General features: G+C 38.4%; 1 protein-coding gene across 1 annotated transcript; it reads right to left on the bottom strand.

Moving 5' to 3' along the window:
- Positions 1–857: 857 nt before the first annotated feature.
- PLSCR1 (phospholipid scramblase 1) lies at positions 858–17,309 on the bottom strand. Its single transcript, XM_063306629.1, has 8 exons — positions 17,218–17,309; positions 14,817–14,933; positions 8,440–8,582; positions 6,617–6,659; positions 4,459–4,679; positions 2,549–2,710; positions 1,874–2,032; positions 858–1,316 (listed from the first exon to the last, which is right to left on the bottom strand). The coding sequence occupies exons 1-8, from the start codon at positions 17,228–17,230 to the stop codon at positions 1,257–1,259; spliced, it is 918 nt and encodes a 305-aa protein (XP_063162699.1). The 5' UTR covers positions 17,231–17,309; the 3' UTR covers positions 858–1,256.
- Positions 17,310–20,563: the final 3,254 nt, after the last annotated feature.

Below are 20,563 nucleotides of genomic sequence, written 5' to 3'. Positions count from 1 at the left end.
CCATATCCTTTTCAGATAACCAGGTCTCCCCCATCCTACAGTCATGTATCTCATGTTGCATTTTTTTATGAAATTCTGTCTTATTCATTTTAGTCTGCTGCTCAAACCTGTCTAGATCTTTTTTTAATGTTCTCTCTTTCATCTAAAGTATTAAGCACCACTCCTGGCTTTCTGCCATTTGAGGTTTTTTTTAAGTGTTCCCTCAACTGTGGCATCCAAGTCATTTATAAAAATGTTGAATAATTCATCATCAAGCATAGACAATGTTCAGTTGCATTTAGTTAATGTACCTGAATTTTAATTAACTTTAAATGTCAGTTAAGTAAATATTAGTTTTAATTCTGACCCCACCTTACCTCTTGATCTGGCCAATCCTTCCCCTTTTGGAGTATGGTTCCTGGCCTGGCATTCAAAAGAGTAGAGGTGGCCTTCTCCCCCATCCTAAGTTGTTCATCCATGTATTAGACTGTGGTAAGCATACTTATATTTATATTATTTATACCTTAATTTAAATAATATAATTTAATTTATATTCTTCTTCTTTTGCACTTAAATAAGCTCAGATTACAAGGGTTAGAAGTTTCAATAGGTTAAATGGATATGTCATGTGAGGCAGAGGAGCTGCTTCTTCTTCATACTGTATATATTCCCTCATTCATATTATTACAATGCTGTATTATAATCATACTCCAACATTGTTGCATTCAACTGTTTGCGAAACTGCAAAAATTATATTCTCCCTTATCCTGTACACACAGGATAAAAATGCACACAAGCCTATTTGGTCTTACAAATTCAGTGTGCATTGTAATGGAAAGTGTGATCTATCTTCAAAAAATACTCAAAACAGAGAAACATTATTTTAAAATTTTACTTTATGTATTCTCCATGTACAAAATATAAATCTGATCATTGCTTCAGAGTTACAGTAAAAAGTTTTTCCATTCTTCACAGCAGCTTGAAACATTAACACTATTTGAAAGAATGTTGAGGAAGCCCTGGCAAAGATCTCACCTTACCTCTAATATAAATATATATAATCAATACAAACTTCAGTGTGTCATTATTCGTAAGTATTAATTCTAAAGTAACCTTCATAAAGTGGAATGTTCTGGCCCTACTGATGCAGAAGCCACAGCACAGTATCAAAAAAGAAAAAGAGTTTTTAATGAAAAGGTCTTACAAAAGACACCCACTGAAAATAAAAATGCTGAAACTACTTCACTGGAAGTACCCATAATGAAGATTATACTCTGTTACCAGACCCCAGATCGTTGTTGTCGATTTTGTCCCGACTGTTCAAAAAACATGAAGTCCTACAGAGAGGAAAAGCAAACAAAAAGAGTAATTAAGTAAATTGCTTACTAAGATTCAGACATTCTTCTATTTTATTTAAGAGTTCTCTTTTAATGAGGAAATCCTTAAGGTGGGATTCATAGAATTCAACATACCACAGCACAGCTTCCCAAAACCTCATGTTCCCCAGAACTGTTGGGGCTACAGGTTCCAACTTTCCTAATCTGAAGGGTGCCAGATTGGGAAAGTCTGGAGAAGACTACTGCATGTGCTGCTTCCATCCTCAAAAGTGCTATCTGTTGGCAGTCCATTCCACAGCCTTAAGAATTTTATCTAATCCAGCGTGCTTTGCAAATTTGGAAGTTTCCTTCCAGAAACAGCTAGCAGACCTAACACTTGGGGTAATTAGATGACCTTCTCTGACAGTCAAAAGGATTTAGCAATTCTCATGATGGTTCAAAAAGAAGCTGAGTTCAAGCTGTTATATTAGATTCCACAAGGAGTTTTTTACACTAAAACTCTATTAATGCATTACATGATTAGTAAATGGTACAGGATATGAGAAAATCACACTTACTATAAGGAAGCAAGCTCCAAGCATAACAGCTTTTATTTTAACATCGAGATCCATTGGGAACTGGATTCCAAAGTTGTCAGCATCTGTGAAAGCCTCCCTCACAAATCCAGTCCACTGCTTGGAAATCTTTCCAACTCTGTTCTCATCTAAAGACAACACCTAGTTTGGGGAAAAAAATAGAGAAAATGTTTTATAATATAAAAGTTTTATAATATGAAAGTATTTTTAAGCAGATATCACTATTTCATGTCAGTAGGAAAAATAAATCGTAAGGAAATATCATCTTCAGAAATCAAATCAATATCCAATAGTCCCAGGAAATGTTTACCATTATTAAAAGGTATTGATATGTTATTAAAAATAAGTCAGTATAACATCCAGAAAGCTGTAATAAAAAATTTCCTTGCTCCTCATTCCACTTGAGTACTGCAGAGGTAGGTTACTTAGTGAATGTAACTAAAAAACATTTGTGATGTTTTTCTGGGGTTGAAAATTTCCCTCAAATTGATAATAATTCCAGACAGAAGTACTACAAGATTTATCCTATTGACTTATTAACTCTCTGCCCTTAAGCCATTGTACCAAATAATAAAATGGGCAGGATGGTTTCCTTTATCAGATGAGCAATGATTAATCTGTTAAAAAGTAGAATATGTACTTCTAGTGTTAATTCACCTCAAAATCAATATCTTCACAACAGCTGCAGACGATACAGGGCCCAACAATTTTGAGTACATCCTCCTGGGCTGCATTCTGGATTACAAATTTTGGCAGACAAGGATCCCAGATCTGTTTAACATACCCAACTGTTGTGCCTAAGGGAGCATGAACTTCAAGCTTAAAAAAATACAAAAAGGGAGAATGAGTTAAGTCTACCCAAAATTCATTAAAAAGACAACACACATATAACAATTACGTTTGTCCTTCTCCTTCAACACACTTGCTCATAACTCTTTCCATTACTGGGCAGCCTGAAATCCCAGTGTGACATATGGTCTTGGATGCTGACCCTAGGTCCCTTCAAAAGTTGCTACCAACTTTTTAAAATATGGGAGTTCAAAGAAATCACTAAATATGTAAAGACTACCCATACTAACTTCTTTCAATGAATCCAATTTAATACTATGCTTAAATTTAGCTTTTGTCCTGCATCCACCTATGTTTTAGAGTGCAGACACCTAGCATCCCATTCAAAAGCCAAGAGTGTCCCTCAGCCTGGAAAACAAAACAAAACAAAACAAAACAAAACAAAACAAAACAAAACAAAACAAAACAAAACAAAAAACAAAAAACAACTGTAGGACACAGCTTTACACAGTACGTGAAGGCAGACAAGACCTATGAAGTGAACAGGGTGGACTCCATGAAACTTGTAAACATATAAAGAATGGGGCTGCATCCACTGACCATGCCCTAAATTGTCCTGTCTTGCTGTCTTTGTTCTCCCTGAATTTAACACACTGAGTGACAATCAATTCTTCTTGTGTACAGGTCTCAGCCCAATCTAGGAAGCCTGGTTTATAAAAATCCAAAGGGACTTTTAACAATCCAGGACAATCAAATAAAAAGCAGAAATAATTGTATTGAACGGGGATGGGGGGATAATCCATACTGAAGCAATAGAGAGGCAGTTAAGACAATTTCAGCATCAGTGATATTTAAAGCATGCCCAGTCTTATATGAAATATGGATGAAGCCTGCAGTCATGTAGATTCGATAAGACAGTGTGAAATTGTGCCAATGACTCCTTCCAATCATGGGTTTCTTTTGAGGTTTTCTACCTCAAAGAAGTGTTAGCTACAACTGCTTGCAGAACTTTGTTCCAAAGTGTTCCTTAGTTAAGAGGAGAAGAAGGGCTAAAACAAGGCATATGTACCCTGTGAAAATCTTGGTCAACCAACCAAATGCTAATTAAATGTCTTATTATTGTTCATGTCATTTACAAAACACTAAATTTAATTGTTTATTAAGTGTATGAATTTTGTATTTCTTTTGTTTGTTCCCACTATTATGAAGGGAGATACCTTTGCCTTGATGGGAGAGAAAACACAAGAGAAAGGAAAGGGGAAGGCAATGAAACCAGGCTCAAAAAGAGAAAAAATATATAATTCTTGCTATCATAAGAACTTATACTTAGGGATAGCACATGACTGTACCTTCATACTTCTGCCCCTTCACATGAATTTTCCTTCCCCAAATTACCACTGTGGAGGATTATCCAAGTCCAAAATTTCTCCACAGAAGAGGGGAGATCAAATTTCATATGGCCTCCAAAAGACACTGGAAAGCAGTTCCAGGACAGGAAAAGTGCCCACCAGATAGATCAAGGTATTTAGAATTTGATAGTTGAAAAGTCAGAGGCGATGAGATAACAGAAATAAGAATGAAGAAACATGAAGGGAGCAAGCCAAGATAGCTTTTGACGTAAGGATAAGGAATATAGGGAAGTGGCTTAAAAGTGAACAGAAAGCCTGTGTAAGAACTGGAAGAATACATTTTATAGGCTATATCCCAAATCAATATCCGTTATTTGAGGATCTTAAATTGGCTTTGCAAAAGGAGGGACGGAGCAACAAGTGATTCACCTCCTGCAAACAGCAAGGACAGCAGCAACTAGAGCATCGCAGAGGCCGCGTGAGGTTTATGACTTCCCGGCCCATATTGTCCATGATTTTCATTGTAAATGGTCGTGATGGTCCACAGCAGTTCAAAGTACAACAGTCGTTTTCCTCAGCTGCAAAGTACACCCTCTGCCCCATAGCATTTTTAATTTCATATTTGTTGCAAGTCTCAAAGCCAGTTATAACTGAAAGAAAGGAACATACATACATACAGTTGTTTGGTCAATCCATGTTTTACTGTTAAGCTATTCCTCTTTTCAGTGCCAATGAATGGCAAGAAAATAATCTGCAAAGTTCTACTTGAAGCGATGGGACAGTGGGAAGGGCAAACATAAAAGGAAAACACAAGCACTGCAGTCATATTTGACGACAACTGCATGCTTAACATAATGCCTAATTGGCTTTATGGATGATTTTAGGGTGCTTTAGCTCCTAGTGCAATTCCAAATGTTATGTCCAATCCCTGCATTAGAGATAAACAATCTGAAGAATCAGAGTTGCGTGTGCTCCCAAAACCTGGGTGACTGCCCCCCCCCCCACAACTTCCAAAAACATTTACCAATTTCTAATTTTTAATGTTTGAAAAAACAAAAACTATTAAATACATGACTGGAGAGAAATTGTATCAACTGTAGATAATGTCTTTCCATTTACCTCTAATGAAAATCACATTTAGTTCATGTAATGCTCTGTGGGGTGTGGGCCAGGCAAAAATTTTGAATAGCTTCCCTATGTTGAAAAGGAAGATCTGAAGACAATCCTATTTGCATTCAACAGAATTTGGGTAGAAAAGTTTGCATGACTGTAAAGCCTGATGAAACTGGATTCCCAAGAAGGAGCCAGCAGCTCAACATGGAGAGACTAAGGCTGCTACCTAGGAAGGTATGTGGGGAAGAATACACACACGCTCTTATACTTGTTCATTTAGCTATGTATGTCTGGCTGGCCAGATTAGAAACCCAATTTCTGGCCAACCTTTCTTGATCCAGAAGAGAGAAATGGAACCAATACTCCCAGCCTCTTCCTGGACTCAGAGAACTTGATTAGCTTTCCCCTTCCCCAAGTCAATGCTGAGGCAACTAAAATGGCCTATTTCCAGTCTACAGCACTTTGGGGGAAGAATCATTTTTCTTCTCCAAAGGGAACTTCACCTTTTTTTTTTAAAGCCCCAAGTGACAGAAGAGGAAATATATAGAATGGCTTTATAGAAGTTTGTTTTAGTTTACAAAACTAACAATTTTCAGTGATCATACAAAATGCAATATATGAATGGCATGAAATTATGCCTTTTCCAATTTAATCTTTTTGAGGAGGTGGAAAATTCTCAATTTTGCCCCAGTGGGTGCAGGTGGTATTTGCATTTACACTGACCACCAGTGTGACTGGTTTGGGACTCTTCAGTTATATAAAACCTCATACATGGGGGCATGACATAATGTGATATCTGTATATGTTTCTCTCTGAGAGCTTAAGAGACGGTGAGTTGTATGTAGCATTCTAATATACCTTCCTGCAGCATTACTGAACATCAGGACTTGGATAGCTTCTAAAGCTAATGCACTATATGTAGTCGTTTAAAATGCCAAGATCCATGAGTTCAATTCTTGGTCTAGGGTATGAAGCCCACAGAATAACATCTGGCTACATATATCTGAGAAAAGCCAAATAGGATGAAACCAGTCATGTACCGGCTCCTGGTGGTCAGTGTAAATAAACCTTTTTCAGAAAGTTAGAGGTTACAGTACAAGAAACAGTATTTCTGTCTTCATCAGAGACTCCTTTCAGTTAAACCGCCCAGAGTCCCTCCATTCAGAGGAGATGGGCGGTGACAAATTTGATAAATAAATAAAATAAAAATAAATAAAGTGCTGCTCAAGATAAATAACTAGCAGAACACGTGCAACACTTATAACAAACAATATAATCCTAATCAAAGATAAGTATTACATTGTGCTTAGGCAGCTACTTTTGTTACATTATTAATTGCATTGTAGAAAATATATACAGCAGTGCTAATAAAATACTTTTCAGTTCTCTCAGATATGAATGCTAAAAAAAGAAATAGTACATTCATCTGAAATGTCTTTTAATGCATGAATACCAAGTAGCATAAGATACCTACTTTCCAGAAGTTCAATTTGCTGATGGATTAATATCTGATCAATCTGTTATAAGAGTATGTTAAAAAATAAAATATTAGAACTGAGTTGTAATCAACCAATTCATTCTGCAATTAGTCTGTAAGTTATCAACTTAATCATTTAAGAGAACTACCTTACATGGAAACAAAACTAGGTATTTTCTTCTTGATATTTTTTAAAAATTACAGAGGAGTCTTATTTCAGCATTCACCAAATCTGATGCCCTCCAGACCATAACTCTAAAATGTCCAGCCAGCAGAGACAAAGAATTTGTCAGCTGAGAATCCAAGGTGATGCAGGCCTGATACATCTAAAGTGCACCAGGGTCTTTTTAAGTCAGTTTTGTTCGGCGTCAAATTGACAGTGGTAGTGAAAACACCAACTTTCACAAATCCAAGTACAACAGTATGTTAAGTGAACAGGATTGGGACCCGTGCATGCAGAAGGTCCCTATACCATCTCTCTGAGTGATTCTAACACTGCTGGCAGCAGCTGGCAGACCTCCAAACCAGGCTGTCAATCATCCCTTTGCCTTCTCATGGTCAACCCTCTCAACCTACACACCAGTGTCTGTCATCTTTCTAAATGAATGGAGCATGTTGTAGAAGTTGCAGTGCAATGTAGTGCAATCTAGCACAAAGAGACATTGCTGTTCCAGTCTTTGACTTCTCAGGCCTTGGCACATGTTTTTGTCCTAAGTTTTCTAAGTAAAATGAGCCCCAGCAGAAAAGGGGAGAACAAAAGGGCTTCGTGTGCAGCGTCTCATTGGGAACATCTTGGTGAGTCTGAGTAAACAGACCTTGGGTATCAAACAAACCTGTGACAGATTCAGTCTAAATATAGCTAGGCTGGTATTTAGTGAGTGAGCGCATGCCTTGCATGCAGGATTTCCCAGGTTCAAATCCAAGCATCTTTATGCAGAGCTGGAGAAACTCATACCTGAAAACTTGGACATGGGCTGCATTATTCCAATGCCCACTGGAATGAGGTTCCCCTGAGATGCGAACAGCCCCCAGCCTGCTGGCATTTCAAAGGACCCTGAAGCCCTGGCTCTTCACCCAGGCCTTTGGTGAGCAGGACTGGAGCCCCCTTTCCTTCTTTCTCTTTGCTCCCTTTTGGGCTTGTTATCTCTGCCATCTTTGTTCTTTTTTGGTTTGTGTTGTTTTCTTATTTTAATGTTGAACAATTTATAAACCACCCAGGATTGCTAGGAGTTGGGTGGCATATAAATTTAATAAATCCTCCTCCTCCCCCTCCTCTCCTCCTCCTCCTCAATGAATGAATGGTCTATACCTACAGTGACCCTATTTTCTTGAAAAAATAAAGGACAAACCTGAAAAAGGAGCAAGTCTGAAAGAGGTTCATAAGGATAAAAAAAAGTAATTGGTTATGTTTACAACTTTGCTTTACAAAGGAAAATTCAAGAGCGAAATCAAGAAAAACTGTACAAAAAGCACCCATTTTAATAAAAAATAACTAAAATCAAACAGTATATGTAAATTTATTTTAAAAAGACAATTCAGTTTCCACATTTTTCATATGAATGTGAAAGACTGTGCATTGCATGGTATCATTTGTATGGTAAAAGTTAAATGACCAAAAAAAGAAAAGGACAAAAGTGACTTTTTGAAAAATAAATCTAAAGGACAACTTTCTGAAACACAGGACTGTCCTTTGCAATAAAGGACGCAGCATTGCTGTATCTATACCCCTTTGACAAGATGAGCATAACTGTTTTCACACACTTTGAAGAAATTCACTTTGTATGCTTCATACTTTATCAGGTGGGAGAAAAAGAAGATACCTGACTTAAATATTCCAATCCAGGAGGGCAATTGGGAAGTGGAGGTGGTTCTGGCATCCAAACAGCATGGGGAGCAGGTTGGCCATAACCTGCCGAAGCGCCATAAGCTGTGGGAAATGCATAGGGAGGCTGTGCTGGAGCACCTTGAAGAAAAAGATGAAACACAAAAAATTCATTTATGTTTAAGCAATTAGGTTTACCAGGATGGATAATGCATTATTTCCTCCTCCATCACATGGGAAGAAAAAAAAAAGCATACAGTATATGCATGTGTAGCATTTGAAATGCAATGTCGTCCCCCAACCCTACAATGAGACACACGATGGGGATCTATATGATATATTACTAAGATGAATTACACTAACACAGTATTTTCTTGTAGATTACAGGAAGGAGCAGATAGGATGGACACACTGTACCACATAGGATATGTGTATTTCCTTTTAAATGTCAGATATGTTTGTAGCGATACCTTGTATTTTACAGAGAAAAGAATACTATGCCCATATGTTGACAGTTTTTAAAATATCTTCACTGGCTTCCAACATAAATCAAAGTGTGGTTTTTGACTTTTGATTGCTCCTGCTTTTAGAATTGAGCATGGCGGCTGCTGGAAGGAGGAATTTTTCTGTGGTAGCAGCGCACCCCAGTTCTGAAGTTCTGTTCCTAAGAAAGTCCACGTAGCATTTTATTATTATTCCCACTCTTTAATCTAGTAGCACTGACCTAGAAACCAGGAGACTGTGAGTTCTAGGCCTCCTTTAGGCATGACTACTGGCTGGGTGACTTTGGGCCAGTCATTCTGTCTCAGCCCTAGGAAGAAGGCAATCTCTCAGCCCAATCCACCTCACAGGGTTGTTGCTGTGGGGAAAATAGGCAGGAGTATTAGGTGTGTTCACCACCTATATATAAAAAGGCAGTATAAGATCACCATCATCTTCACCTACATCATCTTTAAATAGTAACTTTTTTCATTATAACTTTACTACTTGTGTATAAACACAGCAAAATATGGATATCAAAAGTCAAAAGAGACATGATTTAACCTTTATCTTTAGATAAAACAAAACAATTTGGGGAATTAAAATTAACATTCCAAAATATCACCCACCAACTGATATGGCTGATGCAGCTAAGGAACCATGTGTACATGTGGAAATGCGTGTATGAACAAACATACAGAATAGTAGTATTTGAGACCCAGGGACCGATTGGTTTCTCCTCTGCTAATCAATAGAAAGAGCCAGTATGGTGTAGTGGTTAAGGCACCAGGCTAGAAACCGGGAGACCGTAAATGCTAGTCCCACCTTAGGCACCAGCTGGGTGATCTTGGGCCAGTCACCTTTCTCAGCCCTAGGAAGGAGGCAATGGCAAACCAACTGGAATGTGATTTGCACCAATCCTTAACTTTACTGTGTTTGAGATTATATTTTATATCGACATTTGAATGTTCAATGAAAAGTTTAACCCAACCTCCTTCAAAGACCTAAAGTACATCATCTCTTTTCTTCCCTCTTCACTTTACCTTTCTTATTCCTACAGCTATTTTATAAAACAGGCTAGGCCAAGAGAGACTGACTGGTCCAAAGCTCCATACTTCAGTTGCTGGCATGACTTGTCTGAATTTGGAAGCAAAACAGGATCAGGTCTGGTTAGGACACAGACAGGAGACTACCAGGAGATTCCAGGTATGGAGGCTAAACTGGGGAGTTGAAAGCATTCTGGAAGGACACAACAGCAAACTGTTTCTATATTGTTGTCAACAGAATGACTTGGTTGTGTCCATGAAGTCACCTGGAATTGTTAATTTTAAGGAAACCGTGCCTTCTTACTAAGGTCAGCTTTGTGCCTATGTCTGTCCAGGCTATATCCAACAAGTGAATTGCCTGAACAGTGTTCAATGTTCAACACAAGAAGCAGCAATGCATTACATCATTATTAATTTAGCTAGCTCGGTATTGGCCCCCACCAAAAAAAACAGAGATCCTTTCCAAGGATCAAACTGAAACCTTATGCATGCCAAGCACACTGAACGATGGCCCTGTATGCATTGCAATTTTTGTCCCATATCATTTCCAAAGCCCAGTCAACTGTCACCATTTTTTAAGGTAGACAAAGCCATGTTTCCACAAGCTAAAAGCTATATGCTTCCTCCCCAAGGGCTTTTTAAATTCAAAAGATTTACTGGCTGCAGTAGCTGGATGCATGCCTCTTCCAAGGGATAAGTGTATTTCTTTGATGATTTGAATTTAAAAAGCCACTTGGATGGGGACTATCATTCATATGAATGTCATCTTGAATTACTTTCCTTGCCAGGAGGATTAATTTGTTTCAGAAGGGCTAACAAAAGTATGCCTTCTGATATTCTTATTGTTGCCCTTATTTACACAGCACCATTATCCTGGCCCTGTGCTATGCCACTTAATCTTGCATGAGAGAGAGCAAAGGATGCACTGTTCCAGGGATAAAACAGCTTTAGATATATTACGGCTGATAAATTGGGAAGAATGTGTCTGCATCACAGGATAATCAGTCCAACAAGGAATTCAAATCAAGGTATCAGATCAAACACATTCTTTATACTTTCTGCCTCTGACTTGTTAAACCCTGCCTGGTATCCTTAGAGGCAGTCAAGGCATCTATCAACATTTTAAGGAAGATTTGAGAAACAACTTTTCACAAGTGATTTGCATTCTCTTTCATGGGTAAACTACTATCTTTATCTCAAAGGAAAATAAGACTGATATTAAGAGATTAACCAATGACTATTCAGGAAAAGAGCCAGTTTGGTTTAGTGGTTAAAGCATCAGGCTAGAGACCAGGAGACTGAGTTCTAATCCCATTTTGGGCACAAAGCCAGCTGGGTGACCTTGGGCCAGTCACTCTCTCTCAGCCCTAGGAAGAAGGCAATGGCAAACCACTTCCAAAAAACCTTGCCAAGAAAACTGTAGGGACTGGTCCAGGCAGTCGCCAAGAATCAGACATGATTGAATGAATGGATTTAGAAAAAAATCAGGAAAAGAGATATAAATCCACATCAAAATCTTTCATACTACCTAACAGGCATTTCCAACACCCAACAAGTGTGTGCACATGACACTTTTTCAAAATGTGTATGCATGTTCATTCATTTGTGTCTGCATGTGTATGAGAGCACCAGTGTAGTGGTCAGGGCAGTGTTTCTCAAACTCAGCAACTTTAAGATGAATGGACTTCAACTCCCAGAATTCCCCAGCCAGCATCATAGGTTGAAAAACACTGGGTTAAGGTGTTGGACTAGGAATGGAGAATTCAGGTTCTAGTTCTGACTTATATTCGGAAGCCAGCTGAGTGACTTTGTGCCAGTCGCACCTTCTCAGCTCTAGACTGGGCACATACCCTAGACAACATGATACGTTACAATCCATAACCTTCAGTGAAGAGTATTGCAGTGGATTGATGGATTGGTAGATAGATAGATATACATTTACACACATGCCAATAAAGGGAAGTGTAAGAACATAAAATTAAGCATGAATTGAATTCATGATACTGATTAAAATTAATGGGCTGTAAAATAAGAAAGTCCATTTGTGAAATTGATTGATCCTCCAAGTACACACACAAACACACACAAACCACAGTCCCACACATAAATGACTTTTTCTCCCATAGACATATAAACACAGATAGACTTTTGGATAAAAGAGGCTGGCTGGGGAATTCTGGGAGTTGAAGTCCACACATCTTAAAGTTGCTAAGGCTGAGAAACACTGGGGTAAAAAGTGAAGCAAACAAAACCTTCGTGGGTTCAGGAAGCATAAGCTTTGCACCGATGAAGCTCCATTCCTCTGAAGCTATTTCCCCAGCTCTAACCTTGCACTCTGCAACTCTTGTTTCTAAAAGCCAAGTGAAACAGATGAAGCAGGCATATTGCTTCATACTTATCAGTTACTGGAAGCCTCTTCTGGCTCCTGGAATGGGCAGGGAAGCCTTGCAGACACATAGAGTCTTGATGAGCAGGGCCAGCTCTGGATATTTTGGCATCCTAGGTAAAGTCATGTTCTGGCACCCCCTATGGTTTGCCTCATCCTGAGGGTTTGTTAGGAATTTCAAAAAATCACCTTCTTGTTCCTTCTTTCTTTGAGTTTTTGAGCTTAACACTTAATGATTTTCAACCTGGACATTTTTTTGGCGGGGGTGGGGTTCTCAGACATTTTCACCCTATTTACTGGGAATCACATATTTAGTTACTGTGAATCACAATCAATCATTTTAATTACATCAGTGTCCATTGTTGTCATATGGCAACAATTCTGTAAGATTATATTTAACCCTTGAGTGGTGCCACTGGTGCACGGGGTGTGCTGTTACTGCTTTTCCAGGTGTAACTTTGATAAGCTGATAGTCATGCAAGTTGCTCACTCAGTACCTCCCTATCAGACCTTTTTCTTGCTTCAGTATTATCAGCTTCCCGAGGTCCACAGCTGTAATAGTAATTTCTTTTTTGTAACTTGCAATGTCTGGTTGGTGTGCTGATCACTACCACTCGACTGACTTTGTGGATAGGAGTTTTTGAAAAGCATATTAAGTTCTAACACAACAAGGAACGATTATCAGATGTTACACACATATTGTGTATTTTGGAAGTCTTTTCAATTTTGGCACCCCTTAAAATTTGGCGCACTAGGTTGCCTAGAGCTAGAACCAGCAAAGAGTCTGGTTCTCTCTTTGAGAGTCTCACTGATGCAAAGTGTGGCTTCCTTACCCACCTGTTAGAACAATCCCACTGGGTTCAGCCACATGTGCTCCAAGATAAAAAGGCTTAGGATTTCTAGCTCCACCCTGCCTTTGTCCCCTCCACATGCAGAGGGTAAATGTACATGGATTTTCCTGGATTGGAAAACCAGGATCCTCAGTGGATGGACCGTGAGCTCTTCATTGCAAAAATTCTAAGATGGAGGGTGACAAAAGGAAGATAGAATGAGTATCTACCTAATAGAGATGACAGTACCCTTTCTTTTCTTTCCCAACCATTTCTCTCATTTTCTTTCATTATTTGCACCATCTGCTCATACCTTCCACTCACTTGTCTTGTTCTGCTACAGTATTCTAAGCAAAGGCAAGCTGACCACTTTCCACCAACTCACATGGAATTATTTTGGGCAGAACCTTGTATTCTCCCCCTGCGCAGTTACAATAAACTTGGCTCAAAGCAGAAAGCCTGGTCTCTGCTCACTAGAAAGGGTCAGGGGCTTGTTTTTCTCCCTTCCCCTCACCTTGTTGACATTTTAAAGAAAGTTAAATCTGTTTTCTTTCAGCATGCCTTGGGCCCCAGGTAACTGACTGAGTGCACCTGTCTTGAACTTCAGATTGGGGTTTTACTTTTGTTTTTGCTTTTAATTATTATATTCTGCCCAGAGCACTTCAAGATTGGTACAGGTAATAAGTACTGTTAAATAAACAAACAAAATAATTTTATTTTTCTATGAGTCTCCCTCTCTTGGTTAGTACATTTATCATCACTTCTGAAATCACTGCAGACCGCTAGTGAGCTGAATGAACTAACCTTTTTGCAATGATCATGTTACTTGGGTTCCCCTTTCTTTCCTTCACAGGGAATCTAACACTCTTTGCAAGCACTTTACATCTTGCTGGCATTTGCCCTGTTGAATGGATCTAACTGAACTTCCCCTTTCATATTATTAAACACAATGACAGAGCTTTTAAAACAGTAAAAAGCCATGCTAGTAATGGCTTTTGAGAGCCGGCCATTTAGTTATTCTATCAGGTAAAGAGATCAGATTCAGATAAAATATTCAAATGTAGTTTAGTGAAACCTTTCTTTTCTAGGGATTACAACTTCAAGAATGCCTAGGCCATGAGACCTTCTTTCAGTATGTGAAAATTTCTGAAACCACCAGTGTCATGTTCACCGTTTCAATGTGCATTGTACATCGTAACGTTTCGCATGTCAAGTTAAGTTGCTGATGTGTGTTCTGTCTAGGAGGGGGCTGTGAACTCCTTCTGCTGGATTTGTTATCTGTCTTCAGGGGAATGGAATGTGTTTGGGTTAGATATTCTTAAGCTCCTGCTTGTGCGTCTGAGTCTGTTAGGATAGGCAATCATTACAACCAGAAGATAATTTATGCCAGTGGAGAACTACTAATTGTGCGTGTTTAAAAAAACGAAGATATAATATTGGGTGTTCAAATCAGCCCTACATAAAGAAAAGGCTCTGCAGGGCTTTGGAATGTGATCCAATGAGATGCTTCAAAGTGCACGGGGTGTGGATGCCATGTGCTGCGCAGCCCTAATAACGAGACTCTAAACTATTACAATCAGTAATAGTTTACAATTATTTGGTTAACCTGGATATATACCTACAAACTATTTACCTGGGAAAGCTTGTGCAGGAGCATAATAATCAGGTCCAGGAGCATATTGAGGATATCCATACTGTGCCTGTGGTCCAGGGAATCCAGGAGCTGGTGGTACCGGTACAGAATTAATTGCTAAAAGAATGGAAAGACAGGTCAAATATTTAGAAAACTTCAGTCCTTTATTTTGCAATAAACCCATACTATCTGAGTCCTCATATTAGATTTGTTTGATAAAGATGAATGCCTATTAATATTAGCATAGGTGATATGGAATCTACTTGTTTTATGTTTAAACAAACTACAGAAAACATCAAGCCAAACCAATATTTTTAGAAGTGGCCTTTCAGTAATGGCAAGATGGATAGCTACAAAGGATGGTATTCTTAATACTATCATCCCAGTTATGAAATGTTTTCTCCAAGGAAGGCTCATCTGTTGAGAGACAAACACTTCTGTTATTTTCTCTAAGCTTCTCGAATCCTTATGTTTGCTACTGTTTATTCTGATTTTTACTGTCTTGTTAAATGTGGATTTATAATTATTTTTAACAATCTTTTACAGAATGATTTTGTTATAAACTGCGTAATAATTTTTTAAAAGGTGAAGCTCATCTGCATTTATAATAAACATGCATTTATTCTATGGGACAAATATTTAAGTTGTTCATATGCATATTGGTCTTATACATACATGAATCCAATAAATATATCTGTTTTTTTAACTTTAAGAAATTCTACCTTATTTGGGAGGTTTCAGAAATAATAAATTTCAACTCTGAAACATATATAACATACTGGACTGAGAAAGATACCAGTCCACATTTCAGTGAGCCACTGCTTAATGGGCAAACAATACTTAATAGGGGAAACAAACAATACTTAGGTGGAGGGAACAACTTATTTAACTTGATATAATGCAGCTCAGGATGACCTTTCACACCATGCTAATCTAGGCTGAAATGGGTTGGGCATTTCAGTGTGTTGTGGGAATCCAGCGATAACCTCAGCAAGTTATGAGAACTTGGCCACCACGTCAAGCTGTTATAGAGTTTATTGGTTTAGGTAAATTATATTATGTGAACACAGCACTTGTGCTTTGTTAACATGAATTTAGTATGTTGCATGAACCCAACTCTTATGTTCACACCATATGTATATATTTTCCATATGTGCTATACTTGCATTGATATTTTTGCTCACCTTGCACCAAGGACATTAGGCAGTTAACAGGTAGAACCTGCCATTCTAATGCTAGGATGGACATGTTTATCTACTGAATATGTACAGCTGCCTTGGCAGCTACTGTAGATATAGAAACTCTAACAGGAAAAGATCCTTCTTATATCACATGATTCCAACTAAACAATCAGCTCAACGCAGGGGTGAAAAACTCTGCAGGACTCTGAGTAGTGCTGAATTACATCTCCAAGCATCACTCACATACTATCACACTATTTCCACCACATTTAGCGTGGCACATTTCCCACACCAGGTTAATAAAAGGATGCTCAGATAACAGTTGCTAAAGGACAGAGTTTGGTATATTCTCTGAGGCCTTGAGTCTCAGCTACATATTCAGTGGAGGAAACCACTTCATCTTGTCAATAAGAAATGGAATTCAAGAACACCAGACTGCAAAATAGCTTAGACTGTCCTTGGTTTTCTACCCTTGTTTCCCACATTTTACAACAATTGTACAGTATATTTCAGGATTTCTGTTCTCGTAACTGTGCTATTTTACTGCTGTTCAACCTCAACCTTAATTTGGAGACTATATGTCCAAACATTCAGACAAAAAACATCAATATGAGTAAGGCTCTTATTACTTTTACAGAAGTGCACCTTCCAAGCCAACATCCCACTCTCTAGACCTTAAAACATGTACTTCTATCCAACCTGGGGTCCCAACATGGAACTCACAGACACCAGGGTGCTTACAGATACCAGTCTTAGAATCCAGAGGCCCCATCCAATGCCTATTTTATTAAATATTATTTTAGATTTTTGCTTGTTTTTATGAAATGGAAAGCTAACATGCTGCAAAGTAAAGCATGAGTCTTTAGCATCATTTTTATTTCTCAGGTTTTCTCTGGATCCTACAGAGATTCCATAGACATTTTTAGAAAATAAAAGAGCATGGCTGTAATGGCTTTTTTGGGGGAAATGTTATCATCTATCTAGAAAAAATTAAAATTGTAAGTTGACTGATAGAGCATCTTATGAAAGTATTGAGAGTGGCAAAAAGAAACCTAACCAGTTTGCCATCTAGTAAAATGGAGGTTTTATAACTGGCCTTAGCAGTTTTTTTATGAGAGTGCCCATGACATACTTCTCACATTTCAATGTTAATTGTTCCACAAACACTGAAAAACCTTGCTCTAAATAATCAATTGAGAGGAAAAAAGAGTAATACTCACATGTCTTTTGCATGGTTATATACACTTGGTTCTGAAAAATAAATAATTTTTAAAAGCTTTTAAACTAGATGATAGTAAATTTCCCACACAGTGCCTGCGAATCACTTGCTAAAGAAGAAATGTTATGCAAGCCTGGTCTCTCCATGTTGTGCTTGAGAAAAATGTCTCTGGAGTCCTTGGTGCTCTCTGAGCTGGGTTGTTTGGTTGCAGATGTTTATTTGACTAGGTAACATTAGCAGCGCTCTGAGGATGAGCACTGATGAGTGATGAGCACTGATGATGTTACCTAGTTGGGTAATGAAATGTCTGCAAGCCAACAACCAAGCTCAGAGAGCACCAAGGACTCCACAGTTTAACCCTGAGCTACAGATATTCTCTTCTATTAAAACATGTCTCTGACCCAGTCTTTCTATAACCTGCAGAAGCTTTAAAGCACAATTATATTTTTGCTTATCTTCCCCCAAACAAAAAGGTTACGCTACAAATTCTTGACCACTCTGATTTCCATTTTCAGCCTTGTTGTTCCCAAGCAATCCAGGATACTAACAGAGTCCTCCTGAGTTACTAGTCTGGAAGTGGGAATTTGGGGATTAGCAGAGAAAGCTTTGTCTGGCCCAGATCCATGAGTACAACTCTGCTCTTCACTTGAGCCATCATTTACATTTGTAGATAACTTTCCTCAGAAGCTTAACTGTAGAATATTTAGTAAATCATTCCTATATCCATACTTGGTTACACTTTTAGAAGCTATTCTAGAAACTCTGTTATTCTTCCTTAATAAGGTGGCTTTTTCAATTGTCTTTAATCATGTTTTCCAGCAACTGGATTGCCAAGGGAAAACTACCGAGGACACAGCTGTGTAAATCTAAATTAAGAGCCAAATATTTACACATGGGGGGAAAGCTAAGGCAAAGTGTAAGTCAAGTGCTAGCATGGATCCTAACCAATAGGAAGTTTTGTTAGATGAGTTGTAAAGCTGTAGAGTGATTTTAATGCTTGTTATTATAAAATTAAAAAAAAACATTTTAAAATTGTTCTTATTTACCTTGTGCCTGTGGGCAGACAACAACAATACTATCATCATCACTACCTCTACCCTTCAGTCCATAGCAGGTAGCAAATCAGGTTGGACTCAGTTTTGAGAGACCACCAAAAATTCAGGATTGTCCATATAATTAAAAGGAATAAGCTTGACTTCAGAAGTCTTTTCTTTTTAAAGACTTTAAATAAAAGAAAACAAACAGCAACAAAGCCCTACTTCTCTTCCTATAAATGTAGGGGGAAATTTAGAAAGGCCATTTGTACTCTGCTTTAGACTATGCAGTATAGACAATATTGTAATACAGAAAAAAATCACCATCTCCTTCCAATGCTGCACCATCTTATTGGGACATAGTACATAGACACATTTATGTTTTATCTGGGGCATTTTGTAATGCAGACACTAATCCCAAACAGATTTTAATCTATTTCCCTACTGTTCTGCTTGTTTTATCCAAACTAAAGCCAAAGGCCATTTTATGACAAACGGTTTCATTTCTGTCTTGTGAACTTAACATGAAATTGTCAAGTGAAAGTTCAAATGAAGTAAAAGGAAGTGAAGTGAAAGGAAATGAAGGCTAGAACAATAGTTTCTCCTAGTTCAGGGAGGAATTTCCCTTTTCAAAGACTCTAAGGCAGCAAAACAAAAAGTCTGGCAGCTATTTGCCTTGGAGGGATAGTACCAGATGAGTAATAGTACATGAGGATCTGGTAACTGAAATCAGCTCAGAATTCTATAATGAGCAAGAAAGGAAAACCACATAGGAGTGTAACAGTGATTTTAAAAGAGAAGCCAAATATGTAATTTATGATTCTGTTGTATTCATATTTATCCCAACAAAGTTCAGAGCAGGGGCTAAAAAATCCAGAAATAGTATGTCAGCATTTGTAATCCCCTAACAAAGGACAATGTGGGAATATGTTGTTTTGGAGTAAGATGATAGCAGTTGCAGCCATGAATATTTTTATTCAGACTTGGCTGTGATATGCCACAAAGTTAGACAGAGACTGGGAACAGAACGCTTAATTAGTGATTTGATTTTGTATTGAATGCAGTATGGAACAAAGCACTGGGACTAAGCAATGAAATTTGGATTGATCAGTGCCCTGCTCAGCCATCTGGAGCAATGTCTACATATTGGCGTCTTTTGCCTACTAGGGGAATTGGAGTCTGGGGCAGTAGAGATCACCAGCAGCATACTGGTAAGAACTCCAGCTACAGAGCCTGAGTATCTGTTTCAGCTGCCCCTGGAAAGGGAAGATAAGGAACAGCTGCCATAGAGCAAAGCTTGTAAGCATTTCACCTTGAATGCCTACAGGTGCAAGTCCACCCGTAACTCATCAAGGGATGAAGAGAGATAGCTTGTGTCTTGGTCCCATGCCCATTATCCCCCCTATGTGAGAGGCACCTATAAAGGGTCCAGGCTGTAGTACTTTTTATTAGGACCTAAATACAGGGAGTCCTCATTTAGTGACTGCCTTGTACAGTGACCATTTGCAGTTATGACGGTGATGTAAAAGCAACTTTGCAACCAATCTTGCATTTACAACCTTTGCTGGTCTGGAAAGCTGAAGTAAGATCATAAGCACAGTTGCAGTTTTACTTAGTGACTGCTTCACTTAATGATAGAGTTGTGGGTCCCAATTGTGGTCACTAAATGAGGACAACCTGTAGATTATTACTGGGAATTATCGATTTGGGTTTGCTCACTCAGTTCAATGAGCAAAGTTAAAATAACAACAGTCTTTTCTTTCCACAGCAGTACCAAAACAGATTGCAGAGATCTAGTTTTAAACACCTTCACATAATTCACTTTCACATATTAAGGAAGTGGTCTCAAGAGCATCTTGAATGAACTACAGGTAATCCTCACTTAATGACCACAATTGGGGACCAGAATTTCAGTCACTAGGCAACTCAGACCTGATTTTATGACCATTTTTGCGGCAGCCGTTAAGCGAATCACATGGCCATTAAGCAAATCACATGGTTGTTAAGCAAATCACATGGTTCCCCATTGATTTGCTTGCCAGAAGCTGGTTGGGAAGGTTGAAAATGGAGATTAAGTGACTGTGGGATGCTGCGATGGTCATAAATGCGAACTAGTTGCCAAGTGCCTGAATTGTGATCTCGTGACTGCGGGGATGCTGCGATGGTTCTAAGTGCAAGGACCAGCCATGAGTCAGTTTTTTCAGCATTATCATAAGTCTGAACCATTGCTAAATGAATGGTTGTTAAGCGAGGACTACCTGTAACATCCTTTATCCAAATTCTTTTAATAAACTATTATAGTATATAGAAAAC

This window comes from Candoia aspera, chromosome 6, assembly GCF_035149785.1.
Source record: "Candoia aspera isolate rCanAsp1 chromosome 6, rCanAsp1.hap2, whole genome shotgun sequence".
NCBI lineage: Eukaryota > Metazoa > Chordata > Lepidosauria > Squamata > Boidae > Candoia > Candoia aspera.
Note: the sequence above shows the minus strand (reverse complement) of the source record. Positions and strands in the feature narration are given on the sequence as shown.